The sequence below is a fragment of the Spathaspora passalidarum genome, assembly GCF_000223485.1.
Source record: "Spathaspora passalidarum NRRL Y-27907 unplaced genomic scaffold SPAPAscaffold_6, whole genome shotgun sequence".
NCBI lineage: Eukaryota > Fungi > Ascomycota > Pichiomycetes > Serinales > Debaryomycetaceae > Spathaspora > Spathaspora passalidarum.
Genome location: NW_006767430.1, coordinates 56,874 through 77,683, shown reverse-complemented (window position 1 = coordinate 77,683; position 20,810 = coordinate 56,874). Strand labels below are relative to the sequence as shown.

The window sequence follows — 20,810 nt, the reverse complement described above, 5'->3', positions numbered from 1 at the left end:
TATTTGCTCCTTTATTTTGTTTAATGCTGCGTCACGTTGTGGAGTTTCTGCACTTTTAAGATCAAGGAATCTAGCAGGAGTACTGCTTGAAAAAGAACGGAAACCCACTGGTCTTGCCAATGATCTGACTGCTATTCTTGGTTGATATCTGGTCAAACAAACTCTAAACATAATTTTTATCTAACAGCTATCAAAGATGAGTTTACTACTTTGTCCGGGGGGATATAAAGCTGAAAGCAACTAACCAAAGTTCTGGAAAAATCTTTGCTAAGGCGAGAAAAAGAGAGAGAGACAGACCCCAAGCGGCTTTCGCCTGCGCACGACCACAAAATCGAAAAATTTCCAACAACGCACCAGAAACTCAAAAACAAACTGTCGAACTGTCAAATTTCACCTTCACCTTTCTTCAAGCTTTTTCTATATCTTATACGAAATAGTTCATTAAACCCGATACAATGTCTCACGAAGGTCAAGAAGAATTATTGGATTACTCCGATTCTGAAGAAATCGCCGTTCCAACTACCTCAGCTACCACGGCTGGTAATGATGCTGGTGCTGAAGGTGCTGCCAACGACAAAGAAGCTGACAAAAAGGGTTCTTATGTTGGTATCCATGCCACTGGGTTCAGAGATTTCTTATTAAAGCCTGAATTATTAAGAGCTATTGGTGATTGTGGTTTTGAACATCCATCCGAAGGTTCGTACATTTAATATTACTACACTAGAGAATGAAAATATTGATTAGCTCTGGTGGGGACGAATCAAACCAAAATGTCAAGTTTGAAATATTCCTTGGATATTTATTACAATTATATCCAATCAATTGATTGATGAATCATGTAGGGCGGTTCATCCAAGCAAGGTGACTTGATTTCCAAGAATCACAATAAAAAAAAAACACATGCCCTAATAATAAAGGTATTGATTTTTGCCACTTGCGATCAATATTTCCATGTCTCAGTGTAAAAGTTTTAGTAACAATCCAACTAACCAAATTATAGTCCAACAAGTTTGTATCCCTCAATCTATTTTGGGTACTGATGTTCTTTGTCAAGCCAAGTCCGGTTTAGGTAAAACTGCCGTCTTTGTTTTGTCTACTTTACAACAATTGGACCCAATTCCAGGAGAAATTTCCACTCTAGTTATCTGTCATACCAGAGAATTGGCTTACCAAATTCGTAATGAATATGCCAGATTTTCCAAGTATATGCCAGACGTTAAGACCGAAGTCTTTTACGGTGGTACTCCAATTAAGAGAGATATCGAAAAATTAAAGAACAAAGACACTTGTCCTCATATTGTTGTTGCCACTCCAGGTAGATTGCATGCTTTAGTTCAAGAAAAGGCCATCAGATTAAACAATGTTAAATCATTTGTTATTGATGAATGTGATAAAGTCTTGGAGGCCATTGACATGAGACGTGATGTTCAAGATATCTTTAGAGCCACTCCTCACCAAAAGCAAGTTATGATGTTTTCTGCTACTTTATCACAAGAAATCCGTCCAGTTTGTAAGAAGTTTATGCAAAATCCATTGGAAATTTACGTTGATGATGAAGCTAAATTGACTTTACACGGTTTACAACAATATTATATCAAGTTGGAAGAAAAGGAAAAGAATAGAAAATTATCTGATTTATTAGATTCTCTTGAATTTAACCAAGTTATTATATTCGTGAGATCTACCCAAAGAGCCAATGAATTGAACAAGTTGTTGTGTGCTTGTAACTTCCCATCTATTGCTGTTCATTCTGGTTTACCACAAGAAGAAAGAATCGAAAGATACAGATCCTTCAAAGAATTCAACAAGAGAATCTGTGTTTCCACTGATGTCTTTGGTAGAGGTATTGATATTGAAAGAATCAACTTGGCCATCAACTACGATTTACCAAACGAAGCCGATCAATACTTGCATCGTGTTGGTAGAGCTGGTAGATTTGGTACCAAGGGTTTAGCTATTTCTTTGGTTAGTACCAAGGAAGACGAAGAAGTTTTAGAAAAGATTCAAAGTAGATTCGATGTCAAGATTACTGAATTCCCAGAAGAAGGTGTTGATCCATCTACTTATATGAATACTTAGACTTATAATCTTCCCAAATTTTTTGTGTTTTTATCTGTGTAAAAGATTTATTTGTAACTTTATAATGTGATTAAATAAAAACTCATGTTAGTTTAATTAGTTGTAGTATTGTTGTATATTTTATCCATATCGTATACACATTGAATCTATAAGTTCATAAACAGAGTCAATATCTTTCTTCGGAATCAAAAAAAATTCCTTATGAGTATTGAACTTCGGAAACGGAGCTCCAGACTTTGTCTTACCTGGCAGTTTACTAGTAACACAACCTTTACAGTAAACATCACCCTTGCCATAAGTATCTCGTAGTGATTGATGAATTTTCTGTTCTACAAGGTCAAGATTTTGTTTGCAGTAGAAACCATTATCTTTGTACCTTCGGTAAGAACTGATGTTACTGTTGATGACGTGATGGCTAGAAATATTTAGATTGAGAAATTTGGAAATCAACATCTTAACCGAACTCTCGTGTTCAACCACCAAATGTCGATTCATTGGTCCCAAATTAGTTATATCATGATGGCACTGACTTTCCCATTCTTTAAGACGCGTATTTACAGTTTTTGTAGTCATTCCAATCTTGATGAGGATAAAGGGAGATTTCTTTGCTTTAAAATCAACCCATTTATTTTTCTTTCTTGATGAGCAATCAGGTAGGTTTTGAACCTGGAACAGCCATGGGGTACCACCGTTTATGACAAAGTTCGTGAAAGTATACATGTAGATATAGCCTGCATTGTTTGATTTCTTTTTAGCCGAGTAATGCACGTAGGAATCGTACTTAAGCCCGGACTGATGCTCGTGATAATGGCAGAACCCCGCAGACAGATTTACCTTTATCTTGCATCGATTGCCAGTCTTTGTGATTCCATTGCATTGGAACGTTTGCACTGGCATATCAACCGCTGATCTGTGCAGGGCAGTGTTTGTTTTTTTTTCCGAGTTAGGCGAAATAGATGTTTTCACTTACTGTCAAATCATACGTGCGGGTGCAAAGTTTACTTCAAGTTCGAGCGGATTGTAAATGCGCCGATGCGCCCATGCGCCCATGCGCCCCCCCCCCCAGTTGATTCACCTTGCAATTTCAATTCCCTAACACCAGAGTTCACATTTGAAACATTAGATTACCGGGAGTGTTACACAACAAATGCGGAGTTGTAAAAGTTGGTCTATACGTCAGCGAACGTAAACATATCTAAGTTTAACTATATACGATCAGTAAGTGGAATGACTCATGATATTAGTTCTACATCTTTCAGGTTCATTAATTCATAATAACGCATGATCTCAAGTAATAATTCTAACAATTTCTTGGATGGAGAGCCGCATCAGACGTTATAAATTGGAAAGCCTAACTAATGTTGACATATATTGACCCCACTCTGGCCATCCTTTTTAACAAACTAATTACAATTAATCGGTCCTTAGAACATACCGCCACGGTTTCATTGTTTTTGTTCCTTGTGCTTCGCTTGTCATAGTTAAGCTGGGTGCAAAGATCGAAATTCTCGTATCAAACTTCCCGATACAGGCGTGTTAAATATACTAAAAAATATTTTTTACCAATTCCGTTAATCGCACACATGTCACGTGAAATGTCATAAATTTATTTTTATGGCGAGACTCACCAGTCAATCCCAACAAGGGTGGGGAATTTAAGCTTGGTCTGCCACAGTTTTTGCGGGTCAAAATTGTTGATTCACATGGTCTTGCATTGTTACTCGGATTTTAACGATCAGTCCATAAACGTATAAAGTTTTACGAAAAATTTTTCATTTAAATAGCTTTTCAATTCTTCTTTTCTTTTCTCTTTTTATTTTCCTTTTCAATTTAAGTAGTCTTCTACAGATTTATTATACATAGCAATGCCATCTCACTTTGACACCCTTCAATTGCACGCTGGACAACCAGTTGAAGAACCACACAAGGCTAGAGCTCCTCCTATTTATGCCACCACTTCTTATGTCTTCAATGACTCCAAGCATGGGGCTCAATTGTTCGGTTTAGAAACACCAGGTATGATCTACTCCAGAATCATGAACCCAACCAATGACGTTTTTGAAAACAGAATTGCTACTCTTGAAGGTGGTGTTGGTGCTTTAGCTACCGCTTCCGGTCAATCTGCCCAATTCTTGGCCATTGCTGGTGTTGCTCACGCCGGTGACAACTTTATCTCCACTTCTTACTTATACGGTGGTACTTATAACCAATTCAAGGTTGCCCTTAAGAGATTTGGTATTGAAGCCAGATTCGTCAATGGTGACAAGCCAGAAGATTTCGCCAAGTTGATTGACGAAAAGACCAAGGCTATCTACATTGAATCCATCGGTAACCCTAAATATAACGTTCCTGACTTTGAAAAGCTCGCCAAGATTGCTCACGATCATGGTATTCCTTTAATTGTCGACAACACCTTTGGTTGTGGTGGGTTCTTAGTTAACCCAATTGCTCACGGTGCCGATATTGTTGTCCACTCTGCTACCAAGTGGATTGGTGGTCACGGTACTACCATTGCTGGTGTTATTGTTGATTCTGGTAACTTCCCATGGGCTGACTATCCAGAAAGATTCCCACAATTCTCCAAGCCATCTGAAGGTTACCACGGTTTAATCTTGAACGATGCCTTAGGTAAGGCCGCTTTCATTGGTCATGCCCGTATTGAATTGTTGCGTGATATCGGTCCAGCTTTGAACCCATTCGGTTCTTTCTTATTATTACAAGGTTTGGAAACTTTATCTCTTAGAGTTGAAAGACAATCTTACAATGCCCTTACCTTGGCCCAATGGTTGCAAAAGAACCCATATGTTGAATCTGTTTCCTACTTGGGTTTGGAATCTCATGAATCTCACGAATTAGCCAAGAAGTATTTCAATAATGATGCCAAGTTCTTTGGTGGTGCTCTTACCTTCACCGTTAAGGAATTAGAAAACACTTCCAGCGATCCATTCGACGAAGCTTCTCCAAGATTGGTTGACAATTTGGAAATTGCTTCTAACTTGGCCAATGTTGGTGACTCCAAGACCTTGGTTATTGCTCCATGGTTCACCACCCATCAACAATTGTCTGAAGAAGAAAGACTTTCTTCTGGTGTCACCAAGGGTTTGATTAGAGTTTCTGTTGGTACTGAATTCATTGACGATCTTATTGCTGATTTCGACCAAGCCTTCAAGAAGGTTTACGGTGAAAAGTAAATATAGAACTATGTGTATAAACTGTATGTATTAGAAACTAAAATCTAAACAAAAAAAAAAAATCAATCTGTAAAACCCCCCCCCATTTATACCTTTTTATCTATCCCAAACATCAGATTATCCAAAAGTTGCATTTCCTCATCAGCCAAAAAAGAAAATGGTCTACCATTGAGACTTGGTTGTTCATCCGCAAACGGATTCTTTAAAGAACCAGTTCTTCCCATATCTTCCACAACAGCTGGTGGTCCTGAACTAGCATACCCATCATAAACTTCCTCTTGATAAGCACCACTTGCCACAAACGGATTACTAACTCTCACGCATCTAGGAACAGTCTGTCTAACAGAAGGTCTTTTTGAAATCGATTGACCCAATTTCCGCAACTCCTGCTCTTGTTTCACTTCCTGTTCCTTCACCGGTAAAGCTGGACGAGTATCATGGTGAGTTTCCGAATTGAGATTTTCGTGATCAGGGTTAGTACCGATTCTTATGCCTGCAAGCCTCCAGTTCTTTCTTTGTTTCCTTGGCTTTTCAAGAACCAAGTTTTCTTTCAGCAGGATAAACTTAAACACTTCTTCTTCATGTGCTTCAGGATTGGCACACCACATAGGAAGTACCCATGCACACATTGAAATCAAGGCAAACGCAACACCAAGATAGAGCAATGTTATCCAAGTAGGCCCAAAATGGAATGTTATCCCAAAAGATGCCAACGACCCAGATATTTCTCGACGAGTGTTGGCAAGCAAGCTTGTAATTACCACCGAACAGACAAATACACTAATAAATGATGCCAATGAGATACATGCCATGCAATGAAGAATCCACGATGGTATCTTGGATAAATCAGGTTCGCCACCTCGATTGGTATATATAACCAACATCATGAATAAAAGTACAAATTGCGAAATACAGGTAAATACGATAGCTGGAATAACAAGTTTGAAACGAGTATGGCGAGCTTCCATTTTATCCAAATATTTGTTAGTAGAATAGTCATTGGTATTATATGCATACGCCAATATTGCACCTAAACCGATATCTTCTAATTCTTGGAGATAATTAAACACATCCTTCAGCTTGTGACACGTTAGAACATCCTTATAGTTGATAATTTTCGATGTATTTTCTGTAGAGGGAGGGGTTGTAGATTGATTATTCCCAGAGCACCAACTCCATAATGTCACAATTATGTACTGAGGTGCACCAGCTACTTTTTTCTTGGCATATTGACTCAAAAGAGCAATTTCCGAGTTGGAAAAGGTATCACCAGCAATTCCGCTGTCAATGTTAAAATCTCCTTCATCATCAGTATCTTGATCCAGAAAATCAGGCGAGTTTGCGGCAACTGATTGTCTAAGTAACTGAAAAAACCCATGTGATACATCTAATTGCGAGCAGTTTATCCTGGCAATATATGTTGATTTATTGAATAGTGGTGCTAGTACACAAGCTAAACAATATGCAACCACGGAAAGGGCACAGAATAGTCGGATACACTGAAGGACCCGTTCTTGTGTCGTCAAGTTCCGGAAGGGCAGCAGTAGATTATAGGATATGTTTTTCCACAGCACCATGTTCCACTTAAGTCTATTAGTGAAGTATTTTCAGATAAAGGCTACTCCGTTTAATATTTTTTTTAAAAAAAAACGTCTGATATGTATTTTTTGTTTTGCTAGTGTATATTTTTTCCCACCCCCCTGCACAGAACAGAAACATGATGGTTGCGTTTCTTGCAACCTCACATAGCTACGAATTAATAGTACTATGATAATCAATTCAAAAGCTTGAATTTACGTTTCCTTTTTAGAAATTTATAGAAAATAGTTATTCTAGCTGATCATATACAATATACGAAGGTATTATCAAAAATTACCAAGCAAGCAATATTCAAATCGAGTCATCCAAGACTTCACGTCATCATTTATAATTTGCACCCCTCAGAAAGTTCCACCTGTCAAGCCGATTAGAAAATGATCTTGATAACAGCTGTACTAGTTTAGTAGTCTCCTTTTCACTGGTGATAAACAAGAACAATGGTTTATATAGAGAAAAATTGATATACCACAAGATTTTGCGGCATTTTCTTCTAAGATCTAATCTGCTGATGGCTTGATGCAAAGCTTAAACTTTCCGCTTCTGAAAAAAGTACCAGTTACTAGTATCAGATATGAAATTCATGCATTATAATGCCAAAATACATTATAACAATCGAAATGTACTGAATGTTGGGATATTATCCAGAAGTATCCTGGCTGTCCAACAATTTTCTTTTATTTTTTTTTGGGTTATTAGATTTGCCAAGGCTATTATCAACTTTGAGAGGGCAAATGAACCGAGATATTCATTTGTTTTAAAAGAAAAGTACAAAACTTCGGGTATTTATACCTACTAGAGACATCCACCGTTGCGTTTCCACTCGAGTGAACTCCACTCCCCCCACCCTCCACCCAACACCTCATTGCTAAAAACAAACAATCACCTCCACCGTTGATTTCGCTTAATTTGTCCACCGAAAACTTTACCATGGTGGATACTCCACCGCAACACAAAACAAACTTTAATTATGTAGACCTAATATTGGGTATCAATAATGAGTGGAGGTAGTGGATTATAGATTCCACCAAATGCATTTATGTGTGAATCAATTTGAAAAAGATCAAATGATGGTTCGAACATTAAAGAAGGTTATATATAGTACTCAAAAATATCCTATTTTCATGATTTGATACTTGCTTTATATTAAAATAATCCAATAAATATGTCAAACAAACATTTCTTACCTAAAGATATCGGGAAACTAGTTCCTAACTGCTTAAAAGCCATCACTTATGAACATGAGTTCCTTTCACTTTTGGAAAAAGAACAAGTTATTTATAACAATAATTTTGATCGGTCCAAGGTTGCATTAGTTAGTGGAGGTGGATCAGGGCACGAGCCAGGATTTTATGGATTGGTTGGTGATGGCATGCTTTCTGCTGTTGCTCAAGGAAATGTTTTTGCATCTCCAAATTACAAGAATGTTAAGGCTGCCGAAAAAGTTTGTCATGAACTTGGTGCTCCTGAACAAGAATGGGCTGGTTGTATTTTCATCTTGACAAACTACACTGGTGATACCCTTTATTTTGGAATGGCTGCTCAGGACTTGATTGCAAGGTATGGTCCAGAGAAAATCCGTGTTCTTAGGGTAACTGATGATGTCAGTATTAAAAAAGATAGCAATCCTTTGGTGGGAAGACGTACCTTAGCTGGGATTTCAATTGTTTCGAAGGTGATGGGTGCTGCTTCTGAATCTGGCTATAGCATCGATGAAGTTTATGAGCTTGGAAAGGCAGTAAATGATGCAACTGCTTCTATTAATGCTGGTTTAGATCACGTCCATATTCCTGGATATGATATGGATTTTGATTTTGGCAAGCTTGGCCAAACACAGTTGGAAATTGGTCTTGGTATCCATAATGAACCAGGAGTTCAGAAATTGAATTATATTCCAACAAATGAGGAATTGGTATCCACCTTATTGGACATGATTTTGAATGATGAGAGTCGTGGCTATTTCAGACATTCAGAAGGTGATCAGATTGTTTTGTTGATAAACAATCTTGGAGGTGTTTCTATTATTGAAGAAAAGAATGTTTTATTCGAAACATTGGAAGCTTTGAAAGAATTATACATTGTGCCAACTAGAGTGTACACAGGTAATTTTGTTGGCTCATTCAATGCTCAAATATTCACAATCACCCTCTTCAATGCCACTACTGCTGCAACCAAGGCATTTTCAACTGAAGAGATATTTAAGTTACTTGATGCAAATACAAATGCTATTTGTTGGCCAAATTCTAAATTCGCTACTAATAAACCTATTCAAAATAACAGAATCATTCAAAACTTTATTCATTATGATGACGAAATGTCTACCCATACAGGTACACCTGATGTATTTCATATTGATCCTAAGAAGTTGGAAGCTATTGTTCGTACTGCTTCAGAAAGAATTATAGCCAAGGAGCCAGAATTGACTGAATGGGATACTAAAATGGGTGATGGTGATTGCGGTATGGGTCTAAGAAAAGGTGCTGAGTTAATTTTAAAGAAGTTGAATGAAGAAAACATAGCTGAATCTGGTTCTATTTTAAAAGTTTTGCACATTGTCTTGAATATTATCAAGGATTACATGGGTGGGACTCTAGGTGCTATTATTTCCATTTTTATGAGATCAGTGGTAAATAAGGTAGAAGAAGAATTGAATCAAGACCCATCCAGAGAGATTTCTGTGATTTTTGCAGCTGCTTTAAGATTTGGGCTTGAAAATTTATACAGTTATACCAAGGCAAGAGAAGGTCATAGAACTGTCATGGATGTGTTAATCCCTTTTGTTGAAAGCTTTAGCAAAACTATGAATATAGAAAAAGCAGTAGAAGTTGCATTTGAGGCTGCTGAGGGTACGAGAAAATTAAGACCTAAGCTTGGTCGTGCTACTTATATTGGTGGATTAGATAGTAACAATGATCTCCCACCTGATCCTGGTGCTTATGGTGTTTATGAGGCTATTTCAGCCCTTGCTTTATAGTGTTTTTCTTTTTAGTTTTAATTATAAAATATTGAATTAGTTAAAAAATTAATATTGTTCATTTTTATTAAAAAAAAGTAATGGCTATTTAAAAGAATTAAGACATTTTCTACAAGCATTGGACCAAAGATTTTAAAGTTAAACGTAGCTAATTAAACTTTAAACTACTTTATTGATCTTACTTATATTAAAACATTATTAAAATACAAACTATACATCATAACTAATTAACATGTTCAACAACAACCTTTTCAATGTCATGGTCGCGGGTTTGACTTTCAAAGGGTAATTCACGAGCAATCTTGACAACATCCCAAGGAGTCGAAGTATTGGATAATTCGAAAATCTTATCCATTTCTTCTAAAGATCTTCCAGCAGTTTCTGGATAGAAAAAGTAAACAGTAGGGACCATCAACAAGTTAATTACAGCAAAAATAGTATAAGTATATGAACCAATATTTTCAAAAGCAACAGGAGAAATCATAACCACCATAAAGTTAAAAGACCAATTTGCTGCCGTACTCAAACCATTGGATGCAGCTCTGATATTCAAAGGAGTGATTTCAGCAGGGTATAACCATGTCATACCTAACCAACCAATAGCAAAAAATGTATTGAAGACAAAAAGAAACACGGCAGCAGCAATACCAGCTCCACCACTGTTAAGGTTGTCTGGACTGGCAGCCCAAGTAGTACCAGTTAATACTGCCATAGAAATAGCTTGACCAGCGGCACCAAACAACATTAACTTTCTTCTCCCGCACCTTTCAATGGTATAGAAGGCAACCCAGGAAACAAGGAAGAATTCAGTACCATTGGCAGCAGCTAAGATTCTGGAATTTAATGGACTCATACCAATATAGTTTTCAAAGATAGTACCTGCATAGTAAACAATCAAATTAATACCACTGATTTGTTGCATGATTTGTGACCAAACAGCCAAACATGTTCTATGAAAGTTCTTAGTTTCACCTTGAATAAACAAAAGACGGAATTTGGACTTGTCGCTAGCATCAATTCTTTCCTTTTCTAATGATTCAGAAATTTCATTGACTTCATAAACAATGGTTGGATCATTAACTGGGATTGCATCAAGAGCTGAAAATACCCTGGCAGCTTCTTGAATGTGGCCAGCTTTCAATAACCATCTTGGAGATTCTGGTAATCTTAAAATAAAGGGCAAAATGAACAATGGAAATAAGATTTGGAAAGCAATTGGAAATCTCCATGAGACAGAACTGTTCTTAATAAAGAAGAAACCAAAATCAATCCAGTAAGAGATGCAAATACCACCTGTGATTAAAGCACCTTGAACCATAACTAATTTACCTCTATCTTTACTCTTGGCACATTCAGATTGCCACACGGGAACAGTAGCTGTGTTGAAACCATTACCGATCCCAGTAACAATACGTCCAGCGATTAATTGGCCAACGGAAAATGAGGAAGCTTGAATAGTAGCACCAATAATCATAATAATACAACCAAGAAAGATTGTTTTTCTTCTTCCAATTCTATCACCGACATACATCGTTGCAAGAGCACCAGCCAAACAACCAATTTCATAAATAGCAATAACAAACCCTTGGAAAGTGGCTCTTTCTGGAAATCTAGTAGTATCGATAGAATCAAAAGTATTTCTGAAAGTGGGTAAAGTTAACAAAGAGCCCATAACACCTTGGTCATAACCGAAAAGCAAGAACCCCATACCAGCAAGAAAGGAAATAGCATGATGTAATCTTTTCCCATTCATTCCTAAGTACTTATAGGTTGTTGAATCTTCTGGTGATCCAGATTGGTTCCTTGATGGAACACTGTCCTGCAGGACTGATGAATTATCTTTAGTTTCAGTAAACATAGTTGATGATTTTTTTGATATCTACCAAACAGAGAAAATTGGAATAGCCGTGGGAGAGGTGTGGAGACTTCTAGGATATATATACTCGGGTAAACATAAAGTTGACAACCTCATTGTTAATTATTGGTTTGCTGTGCTTGGCGTTCATTTTTGCGTAATGGACTTTGCGTAATGATTTTGGGTACAATGAAATACTTTCTTCTGAAATTGCTAAACAATAGTTTCAACTTCTGGAGTTCATAAAAAGCTTATCTCAAAAAGCCTCCACCATAATAGCAACTTACCGAGGTATCAATACTCTTCTAATTCTTGTCGTCCACTACTATTGTTGCAGCCATTGTTACGGATCATCCGGTGCACGCCAAGAAAAAAGCGAACACGGAAAAACTCCACCCCACCTCCACCGAAATTCCCCCACGGGCGAAAACAAGCGAATGCCTTGCTATTGTCCATGCATTAAATGTGGACGCCTTGTCCGTTAGGTGAACGCCCATTGGTCCTCGTAATTTTATTTAGTGTGGCAATTGAAACAATCAATTCCATGTTCAAACGCCAAACCTTAGACTGCGGGGAAGCCATAACTTGCTTTGTACCTTAAATATCGTGTTGTTTTCTTCAGTTTTTCGCGAACCCGATGCTTTGCGATGTGCAAAATAACCGAATGGAAAAACCTGAGACATTGCTGGTGTGTGTTATCGTGAGTGGAATCGGTGGAGTGGTGGATGGATAGTGGGGTAGGTAGAGCAGTGGAGTGGTGGAGTGGTGGAACAGTGGTGGAGCAGTGGAGTGGTGGAGCAAGTGGAGGATAATATCTGCAGTTTCTATTTCGCAGCCAAAATATCAGGTTAACGACTGGAATAATCTGGCAAGAAAACAAATTCTCAGCTATAAATTTGATCAACAAACCAACATGTCTCTACAATCCAAAGGCTAAATTTTCTAACATATTCTAAACTTAATTATCAAAATGGCCCCCACGACTACTCAGGAAACTCCAATTGTATCTTACATTTCGGAAGAATTCACCGATGAACTTCCAAGAGAATCACCACCAAAACGTCACATCATGGACTTGCTTTCATTAAAAGGTAAAGTTGCTGTTGTAACTGGTGCTTATAGAGGAATCGGATATGCCATTGCAGAAACATATGCTGAAGCAGGTGCCACTGTTATTCTTGTTGATTATGTGGACTGTACTAACGAAGCAGTGAAATTAGGATTACAACATAAAGTCATTGCCAAGGCATATCAATGCGATGTTCTGAAATCTTATGATGTTGATGCTACTATTGAAGCCATTGAGTTTGACTTTGGTACTATTGATATTTTTGTTGCTAATGCAGGTATCATTTGGAAAACTGGGAATATTGTTGCTGAGGTTAACCAAGATGGTTCCACTTGGCACAAGCTTATGGATGTTAATTTACATGGTGTTTATTATTGTGCTCAATCAATCGGTAAAATCTTTCAAAGAAAAGGCAAGGGTTCATTTATTATCACTGCTTCCATGTCAGGAACTATTGCCAATGTTCCAATGAATTTAACCCCTTATAATGTTAGTAAAGCTGCCGTCAAACACTTTGCTAAATCCTTAGCTGTTGAATGGGCTGGTTTTGCTAGAGTTAATTCAATATCTCCTGGGTATTGTGATACTGGGCTTAATGACCACTTATCGAGAGAATATCGAGGAAAGATGTGGTCGTTGATTCCTGCAGGAAGAGAAGCTTTGCCTTATGAAATTGCAAGTGCCTACTTATATTTGGCCTCAGATGCTGCCTCTTATGTCACTGGCTCTGATTTTATTATTGATGGAGGTTATACATGTATCTGATGATGCAAATTTTTGACAAGCTCTTTTTATCGGTTTTCTTCTTTTTCTAGTATTATTTGAAATAAATGTTCACTATGCCGAAACAAATATACTTGCGAGTACTTGCTTTTAAATTGCCTGAATTCACAAAATATACTTTATTGGTGCGTGAATTATGAGAAAAGTTCAAGAACCATTGATTACATTCCAAAAAAAGACTTGGTTTTCTACTCATGTTTATTATCAATCAAATTTCTTAGCTGTATAGTTTTATGTTTATTTTTTTTTTTTTTTTGTCTTTCTCAAATACAAAGAAGGCTGAATTGGCTACACCACTTCGTATATTTGTCCAATTCATTTGATAGTACCAGCTTCGACATAGTTATGTCTTAGAAAAATTCAACCCATGCACTACTCGTAATTTTCCAAAAACTATTATTAATGCTACACATGTGATAAAAGAATCTCCACGCGGATTATTACAAGAAGCTTATTGATGATGGGAATTAACTAATTAGATGTAGGGAATTTCCTTCGTCTAGACCATTTACCCCTTGTTGAAACTCTCTTGCGAAAACACTGACTTTGAAACCCTGTTTGGTTGAATTAATACTCAAAAGGGAACATGTAATATATTCTCGAGATAACCAGGATAGGGACCATAACCTTGTATCATAACTCTTGCTAAAATTCAACAACGTGTTCAAAACTATTAGGTCATGACGCTTTAAAAAGGTATTAGTTTATTCAAGTCAGTTTGTGTCAAATTTTGTCTTTAAGTGCAACCAATTTGAATAATGATGCGCAAATTATTGAACAAGATGGGCACTATGGGTCGAAAGTATTTCAGAAAGGTACCTCTTATAGTAGCAGGTATTATTGTATTCACGCTTTACCTTTCCTTTCATTTTGACACTGACTTACAAATGAAATCCTATTTTCAATATCGGTCGCCAAAAGCAGAATTCTTCAAGGAGTTAGAATTACACCCGGACTATAAGACAACTGGATTAAATTTCCAACCAACAAACCCCGGAACTATTCCTTATAATACTACAGTTCTTCAAAAGTTAAAGGCTTTGTACCCGTATGACCCCACTCAACCTATCCCTAAACAAATCTTTAAAATGTGGAAAGTTGGACTTGATGACCCAGAGTTTCCTCAACACTTTAGACAATATCATCAAACATGGCTTGACAACAGTCCCGAGTATACACATTATGTAATGTCTAATGATGAACGAGATGCTTTGGTACTTAAATTGTATGCTGATATTCCTGAAATAACCCATGCGTATCAAATCATGCCCCAAGTCATGCACAGGTGCGATTTTTCAAGTTACTTGCTCTTATATGCATTTGGCGGTGTTTATGCTGATATTGATACCAAGCTATTGAAACCCATTAGCAGCTGGATCTCCAGTCAACCACTGTATTTGGATAAACCAATTGATCTAGGATTAATTGTTGGACTCGAGTCTGATTACCATAAGAGTAATTGGGCGAATTTTTTTGCACGTAGGGTGCAAATTGATGCTTGGACATTTTTGGCTAAAAAGGGGCATCCAATGCTTGCAGAACTTATTAACAGTATCGTTGAACATACTTCCTGGAGAGAAGAGACAGGACAATTGACCGCATTACTTGGTAAAGATGAAGGTACTGATGTTTTGAACTGGGGAGGACCAGGCAGATTGACCGATCTTGTGTTCAAGTATTTGAACAATGTCCTCCAGACAGATTTTGATAACTATGAAAAATTGATTGATGATGAATTTCTTATAGGAATAAAACTTCCTATAGTCATATCTGATGCTATGGTTTTGCCGTTGACGTGTATGCAACCAGGAAGGAAATTCCTCAAGTCGGGGAATCTTGATGATCCTTTAGCATATATTCATCACCAATTTGCAGGACTGTGGAGAAAAAAGAATAAAAGTAATGCGGTATACTCTTCATAATATTGTTGCCACTATACTTCAAAATTTATTCGTAAATGATAGTGAGCATGGACTGATTTTCTATTAAATATTACCCGTCGATTTTATGATCTCTAAACATATTTACTCAATGTATTTGATTATTCGTTCGCTGAAATTACTCTCATATAAATCCATTTAATAATGCAACAAAAAAAGTAGTATTAAACTATATGAATGGCCAATCCCATCACTAAAAATGAACTAACTAACACAAAGAAACCAAGGAACTAAATAAAAGAAATAAATTGAAAGAATTGGTCCACTTAAAACTCTTCATTGAATTTCAAATCGCCATACTTTTGATGATAGATTTCAACCTCATCAACGGCATCAAAAGATCTCTTGTATTTGTTTTCGTAATAAGTAGTGTTAATCATAACTGGGGCATTGTTGATCTTGTAGTAACTATCAAATTCTTCCATAGAACTAGTAGAACCAGCAGTGCTTCCCCCATTGATCAAAGAAGGAGGAGCATCTAAATGAGCAGGTAAACTTGGTCTAGCAAATTGTTGAGTTTGTTGTGGTTGCTGTTCTTGAGTAACTTGATATCCGTCAGCAACAGCCTTACGTATCCTCATCCCTATGAACTGAAGAGCAGCCACGTCTGGGTTAGATGGTTGTTGAGTAGAAGCCACCGAATGGTTCATTTGTCTTTTTATACGTTGTTGAGAAGACATGATTAAGATTTATGTTTTGGGAAATATCCTTGGCTGCACCTATAAGCAAATCGACGTTGCAACAAACTCGTCTCCTTCTGGTAAGCTTTTTTTTTTTATGTTCTTTGAGAAACAGACCACCACCACTATCGGAAGAGACCGCTTAAAGAGCAATTTAACCCAAACGGGAAATACAATAACTTTTGATTTTTTTCTTCTTCTTGTGGTCTATATACAGGATTGCAATTTTATCACTTCTGACACGTGACCACGCGCTGAGTTTCCCTATGGGAAGCATTTTGTTTGTTCGCACTTACTTGCTATAAGCAGCGTATCGTAGTCACAAAACTTGGCGGGGGAGGGGGGGAGAGAGGAAATGGATGTCCGCACAGATCGTTTACAACACCTATAGGCAATAGACAGCGATAGTCAACAACAGTATAAATAGAGGCTATATTTCCCCATTTACTCTGTTTCAATTACACAGTTCTTCTACATTAATCAACTTTCCAAGTTTATATTGCCAACAATTATAGAAATGACACCACCAAACTTTAACGTCTCATCGGAAACTGCCAGACAATACGAATCAGAATACTCTGCTCACAATTACCACCCATTGCCAGTGGTGTTTTCCCATGCCAAAGGTGCACATGTGTGGGATCCAGAAGGGAATGAATACTTGGACTTTTTATCTGCTTACTCTGCTGTCAATCAAGGACATTGTCATCCAAAGATTGTTGAAGCATTAGTTGATCAAGCCCTGAAGTTGACCTTATGCTCACGTGCCTTTTCATCTGATGTGTTTGGTGTTTTTGCTAAATACATCACCGAATATTTCAATTATGAAATGGTGTTGCCAATGAACACTGGTGCTGAAGCTGTTGAAACCGGGTTGAAGTTGGCTAGAAGATGGGGGTATGTCAAGAAGGGTATCGCTCCAAATGAAGCTATTATTTTATCCGCAACTAATAACTTCCACGGTAGAACCTTGGGTGTTATTTCAATGAGTACTGATCCAGATGCTAGAACTTCATTTGGACCTTATTTGCCAAATGTGGGCCCACAAATTCCAGGTGAACCAGAAGGCACATTTATTAGATATGGTGTAATTGAAGATCTTGAACTTGCAGTTAAGAATGCTGGTGATAAAGTTGCTGCTATTTTATTAGAACCAATCCAGGGTGAAGCTGGTATTGTAGTTCCTCCAGAAGACTACTTGCCTCGTGTTCAAGAATTGTGTAAAAAGCACAATATCTTGTTGATATGTGATGAAATTCAAACTGGTATTGCTAGAACTGGGAAGATGTTATGCTATGAACATTCTCAAGGAGTCAAGCCAGATATCATCTTGTTGGGTAAAGCCATTTCAGGAGGAGTTATGCCTGTGTCTGCTGTATTATCCCTGAAGGAAATTATGTTGACATTGGAACCAGGATCTCATGGTTCTACATATGGTGGTAATCCTTTGGCTTGTAGAGTAGCAATTGCTGCTCTTGAAGTGGTTAAGGATGAAAACTTGGTAGAAAGATCACAGAAGTTGGGTGATTTCTTGAAACAAGAGTTGGTCAAGCTTCAAGGCGAGTCTGATGGAATGATCTCTGAAGTTCGTGGTAAGGGGTTATTATCCGCTATTGTTATTGATGAAGCCAAGACTAATGGTAGAACCGCTTGGGATTTATGTTTGATTATGAAGAAGTATGGAGTTTTGGCTAAGCCAACCCATGATAATATTATTAGATTGGCACCACCTTTGATTATTTCCGAGGAAGATTTATTAAAGGGAGTTGATTCTATTAGAAAGGCAGTTAAGGAGTTACCAACTGCAGAAAAAACCGAACATTAAATGTGTATACTTGTATAAATTTGTATCAAATGAAATAATCTATTGGTAGTAGCTCTGTAGATCTGATCCACATTCCAAATGTGTAAGGCAGGGGATATATATTGGCATTGCTCATTAAGGTGATATCTTGGCTGCAAAAGAAATATAAAGAAAGATTCGCACACATTTCGGAGAAATATGACCAAGTACAAGAAAACAATCAAATAAGGTTTACATAAAATTGAACCCTATTTGAATATTTACTAAAAATTACGTCATGATAACAGCCCCGGATTAATTTTTATAGATATAGCATATGTTGTATTTGACTTCCGTAAGGAGCCGTGGGGGTGGGTGTGGAAATTCCCTCCCCTAGAAAATAATCTCCATGTTTTCTTTTTTTTCTCCGTGCATTTTTAAAGTTCCCTCGGTAATTTCTCGGCCTTTATAGGAGGCAAAAAAAAAAAAAAATGCTCTGATAAATATAGATTACGCCAGGGTGGGGTAGGGGTCTGCTTCAGCGAATTAATGTATAGCGTGATAAAAACTGCAGTTAGTCATATGCAAAATAAATACCCTGTCATTTCCAACAATTTCAGAATTCATTTCTCATTAGATTCTCTTTATAAACCAGATACTTTTCTGTGTATATTGTCAGACACACTTTCCCTTGTGTTATCCCTAATTTAATTTTTAATTAAAACTTTTTTTTTTGTTTTGCCGTTCAGTTATCACAGTCAATTTATAAGCACCGAAAATCCACTCCACTTTTTTCCAGATCAATAGTATTCCTTTTTATCTTAGCAATACCATACACTCAGTTTCTATCTAGTTAATATATCAAATAAAATGTCATTTGTCGGTGGAGGTTCTGAATGTTCAGTCAACGGAAACGCCGTTGCCCAATTTAACAAACATACCCAACAAGATAGGTCTTTGCAACAGCAACACAGCCAAGGCATACCAATTCAACAACAACCTGGTTTCAAGCATGACAATGTCATGAATTTGAGAGATCGCCAAAATTTAGAACAATTTATGAACAATAACAATAGTCAAGCTAACGCATTTCAATTTCAATCCATGAGACACGAGTTAAATACCATGCAACACCACCCTTCTCCACAAACACTGAATTGGTCAAACGAGTTTAAGTTGTCTCCTTCCCCAGTGACTCAAAATGCCAAGATTCAAACCATGGGTAAGACTTCGTCCCTTAATGGACAATGGGCTGGTGAGTTTCAACAACATCAACCACCACCACAACAGCAGCAGCAACAACAGCCGCAACAGTACAACACTGGTATGATGATGGGTGCTTCTAGACCTATGATGATGGGAATGGGTCCCATGATGACTGGTCCAATGCACCAACAAAATCAGCATCAACACCAACACCAACACCAACAACCAGTAGCTGCTCAAGAACAAAATGTTGATTGGGATAACCAATTTAAAGAAATTGAAGAATTGACTCAACAAGCCAAGGAAGCTGAACAAGTCAAGGAAGAATCGCCTGATATTATCATTGACGATAAGTATCAAGCTACTTTCCAAGAAGTTTGGGATGGTTTAAATGATACAAGTTTGGAAGAAGATTTTATTAATCAACAATATGAAGACTTTAAACATACTCAAATGGATACTTTACCAGCTGATTTGACCCAATGGGAGCGTGATTTTGCCCGGTATGTTCTGACTAGAGCGCATTTTGGAGATTATCAATTTGAAGATACCAAGAATAACCAATTTATGGATTTACCCAAAGAAGCCGATCCTTACGAGATTGGATTGCAATTGATGGAAAATGGTGCAAAATTATCGGAAGCCGCTTTAGCTTTTGAAGCAGCAATTCAACGAAATGAAAACCATGTAGATGCGTGGTTGAAATTGGGTGAAGTTCAAACTCAAAATGAGAAGGAAATTGCTGGTATTTCCGCCTTGGAAAAGTGCCTTGAATTGAATCCCGAAAATCTTGATGCATTGATGACTTTGGCTATTTCTTATATTAATGAAGGTTACGACAACGCTGCATTTGCCACTTTGGAACGGTGGATTTCGACAAAGTATCCCCAAATTTCTGCTCGTGCAAGAGAAGAAAACCCCAAGATTTCCGATGAAGATAGATTTTCATTGAATAAGAGAGTCACCGAGTTGTTCCTTCAAGCTGCTCAATTATCTCCAAACAGTGCTAACATGGATGCTGATGTTCAAATGGGACTTGGAGTTTTATTTTACGCCAATGAAGATTTTGACAAGACTATTGATTGCTTTAAAGCAGCATTGAGTATTCGTCCAGACGATGCAGTATTGTGGAATAGATTGGGTGCATCACTTGCTAATTCCAACAGATCTGAAGAAGCTGTAGATGCTTATTTCAAAGCTTTACAATTGAAGCCTACTTTTGTCAGAGCAAGATATAACTTGGGTGTCAGTTGTATTAACATTGGGTGTTATAAAGAGGCTGCTGAGCATTTATTGAGTGGATTGTCCATGCATCAAGTTGAAGGAGTAGATGCTAACGTGTCTACTTTGAATCATAACCAATCCACTAGTTTAACTGAAACTTTGAAACGGGCATTTATTGCGATGGAAAGAAGAGATTTGTTGGAGTTGGTTAAGCCAGGTATGGATTTGGAACAATTCAGAGGTGAATTTACGTTTTAGGAGAGGTGTATATAAAATCTTAAATATTTAATAATAACTGGTTATTTAATTGTGTGTACTCTAGATAGTACTAATCTATTATTGCTTTATGTACGAAACTTTGTACATGAAGGTTATATCTATCAAGCCAATCAGCTAACAAGTTTAGCTAATCACCTGACACTGGGTAAAT

At 37.3% G+C, this 20,810-nt stretch overlaps 11 protein-coding genes across 11 annotated transcripts; 7 read left to right on the top strand and 4 right to left on the bottom strand. All coding sequences in view use genetic code 12, as the record gives it.

The window, feature by feature from the left end:
* Positions 1–408: 408 nt before the first annotated feature.
* SUB2 (ATP-dependent RNA helicase) lies at positions 409–3,230 on the top strand (the record flags this gene model as incomplete). The annotated part of the gene is made up of 2 exons (XM_007376640.1): positions 409–696; positions 1,001–3,230. 2 exons carry the CDS (start codon positions 456–458, stop codon positions 2,077–2,079), a joined length of 1,320 nt encoding a protein of 439 aa, XP_007376702.1.
* On the bottom strand, positions 409–3,681 carry SPAPADRAFT_155740 (uncharacterized protein; the record flags this gene model as incomplete). Its single annotated transcript, XM_007376639.1, has 2 exons — positions 409–693; positions 999–3,681. The coding sequence occupies one exon, from the start codon at positions 2,974–2,976 to the stop codon at positions 2,200–2,202; it is 777 nt and encodes a 258-aa protein (XP_007376701.1).
* Positions 3,682–3,752: 71 nt separating this feature from the next.
* Positions 3,753–5,316, top strand: MET15 (bifunctional cysteine synthase/O-acetylhomoserine aminocarboxypropyltransferase; the record flags this gene model as incomplete). Its single annotated transcript, XM_007376638.1, has 1 exon — positions 3,753–5,316. One exon carries the CDS (start codon positions 3,945–3,947, stop codon positions 5,268–5,270), a length of 1,326 nt encoding a protein of 441 aa, XP_007376700.1.
* Positions 5,287–6,884, bottom strand: ECM7 (Ecm7p; the record flags this gene model as incomplete). Its single annotated transcript, XM_007376637.1, has 1 exon — positions 5,287–6,884. A coding segment is annotated over one exon (1,465 nt), but the record flags the coding sequence as incomplete, so codon positions are not given.
* A 1,147-nt stretch (positions 6,885–8,031) lies between these two features.
* Positions 8,032–9,841, top strand: SPAPADRAFT_72612 (uncharacterized protein; the record flags this gene model as incomplete). Its single annotated transcript, XM_007376636.1, has 1 exon — positions 8,032–9,841. One exon carries the CDS (start codon positions 8,032–8,034, stop codon positions 9,838–9,840), a length of 1,809 nt encoding a protein of 602 aa, XP_007376698.1.
* An 89-nt stretch (positions 9,842–9,930) lies between these two features.
* On the bottom strand, positions 9,931–11,698 carry SPAPADRAFT_67918 (uncharacterized protein; the record flags this gene model as incomplete). The annotated part of the gene is made up of 1 exon (XM_007376635.1): positions 9,931–11,698. One exon carries the CDS (start codon positions 11,696–11,698, stop codon positions 10,064–10,066), a length of 1,635 nt encoding a protein of 544 aa, XP_007376697.1.
* Positions 11,699–12,342: 644 nt separating this feature from the next.
* Positions 12,343–13,635, top strand: SPAPADRAFT_62532 (uncharacterized protein; the record flags this gene model as incomplete). The annotated part of the gene is made up of 1 exon (XM_007376634.1): positions 12,343–13,635. One exon carries the CDS (start codon positions 12,666–12,668, stop codon positions 13,527–13,529), a length of 864 nt encoding a protein of 287 aa, XP_007376696.1.
* Positions 13,636–14,635: 1,000 nt separating this feature from the next.
* Positions 14,636–15,459, top strand: SPAPADRAFT_62531 (uncharacterized protein; the record flags this gene model as incomplete). Its single annotated transcript, XM_007376633.1, has 1 exon — positions 14,636–15,459. A coding segment is annotated over one exon (824 nt), but the record flags the coding sequence as incomplete, so codon positions are not given.
* Positions 15,460–15,627: 168 nt separating this feature from the next.
* On the bottom strand, positions 15,628–16,231 carry SPAPADRAFT_62530 (uncharacterized protein; the record flags this gene model as incomplete). The annotated part of the gene is made up of 1 exon (XM_007376632.1): positions 15,628–16,231. The coding sequence occupies one exon, from the start codon at positions 16,165–16,167 to the stop codon at positions 15,754–15,756; it is 414 nt and encodes a 137-aa protein (XP_007376694.1).
* A 414-nt stretch (positions 16,232–16,645) lies between these two features.
* On the top strand, positions 16,646–18,039 carry CAR2 (ornithine-oxo-acid transaminase; the record flags this gene model as incomplete). Its single annotated transcript, XM_007376631.1, has 1 exon — positions 16,646–18,039. One exon carries the CDS (start codon positions 16,685–16,687, stop codon positions 17,990–17,992), a length of 1,308 nt encoding a protein of 435 aa, XP_007376693.1.
* A 725-nt stretch (positions 18,040–18,764) lies between these two features.
* Positions 18,765–20,799, top strand: PEX5 (Pex5p; the record flags this gene model as incomplete). The annotated part of the gene is made up of 1 exon (XM_007376630.1): positions 18,765–20,799. One exon carries the CDS (start codon positions 18,821–18,823, stop codon positions 20,636–20,638), a length of 1,818 nt encoding a protein of 605 aa, XP_007376692.1.
* Between the last annotated feature and the right edge of the window lie 11 nt (positions 20,800–20,810).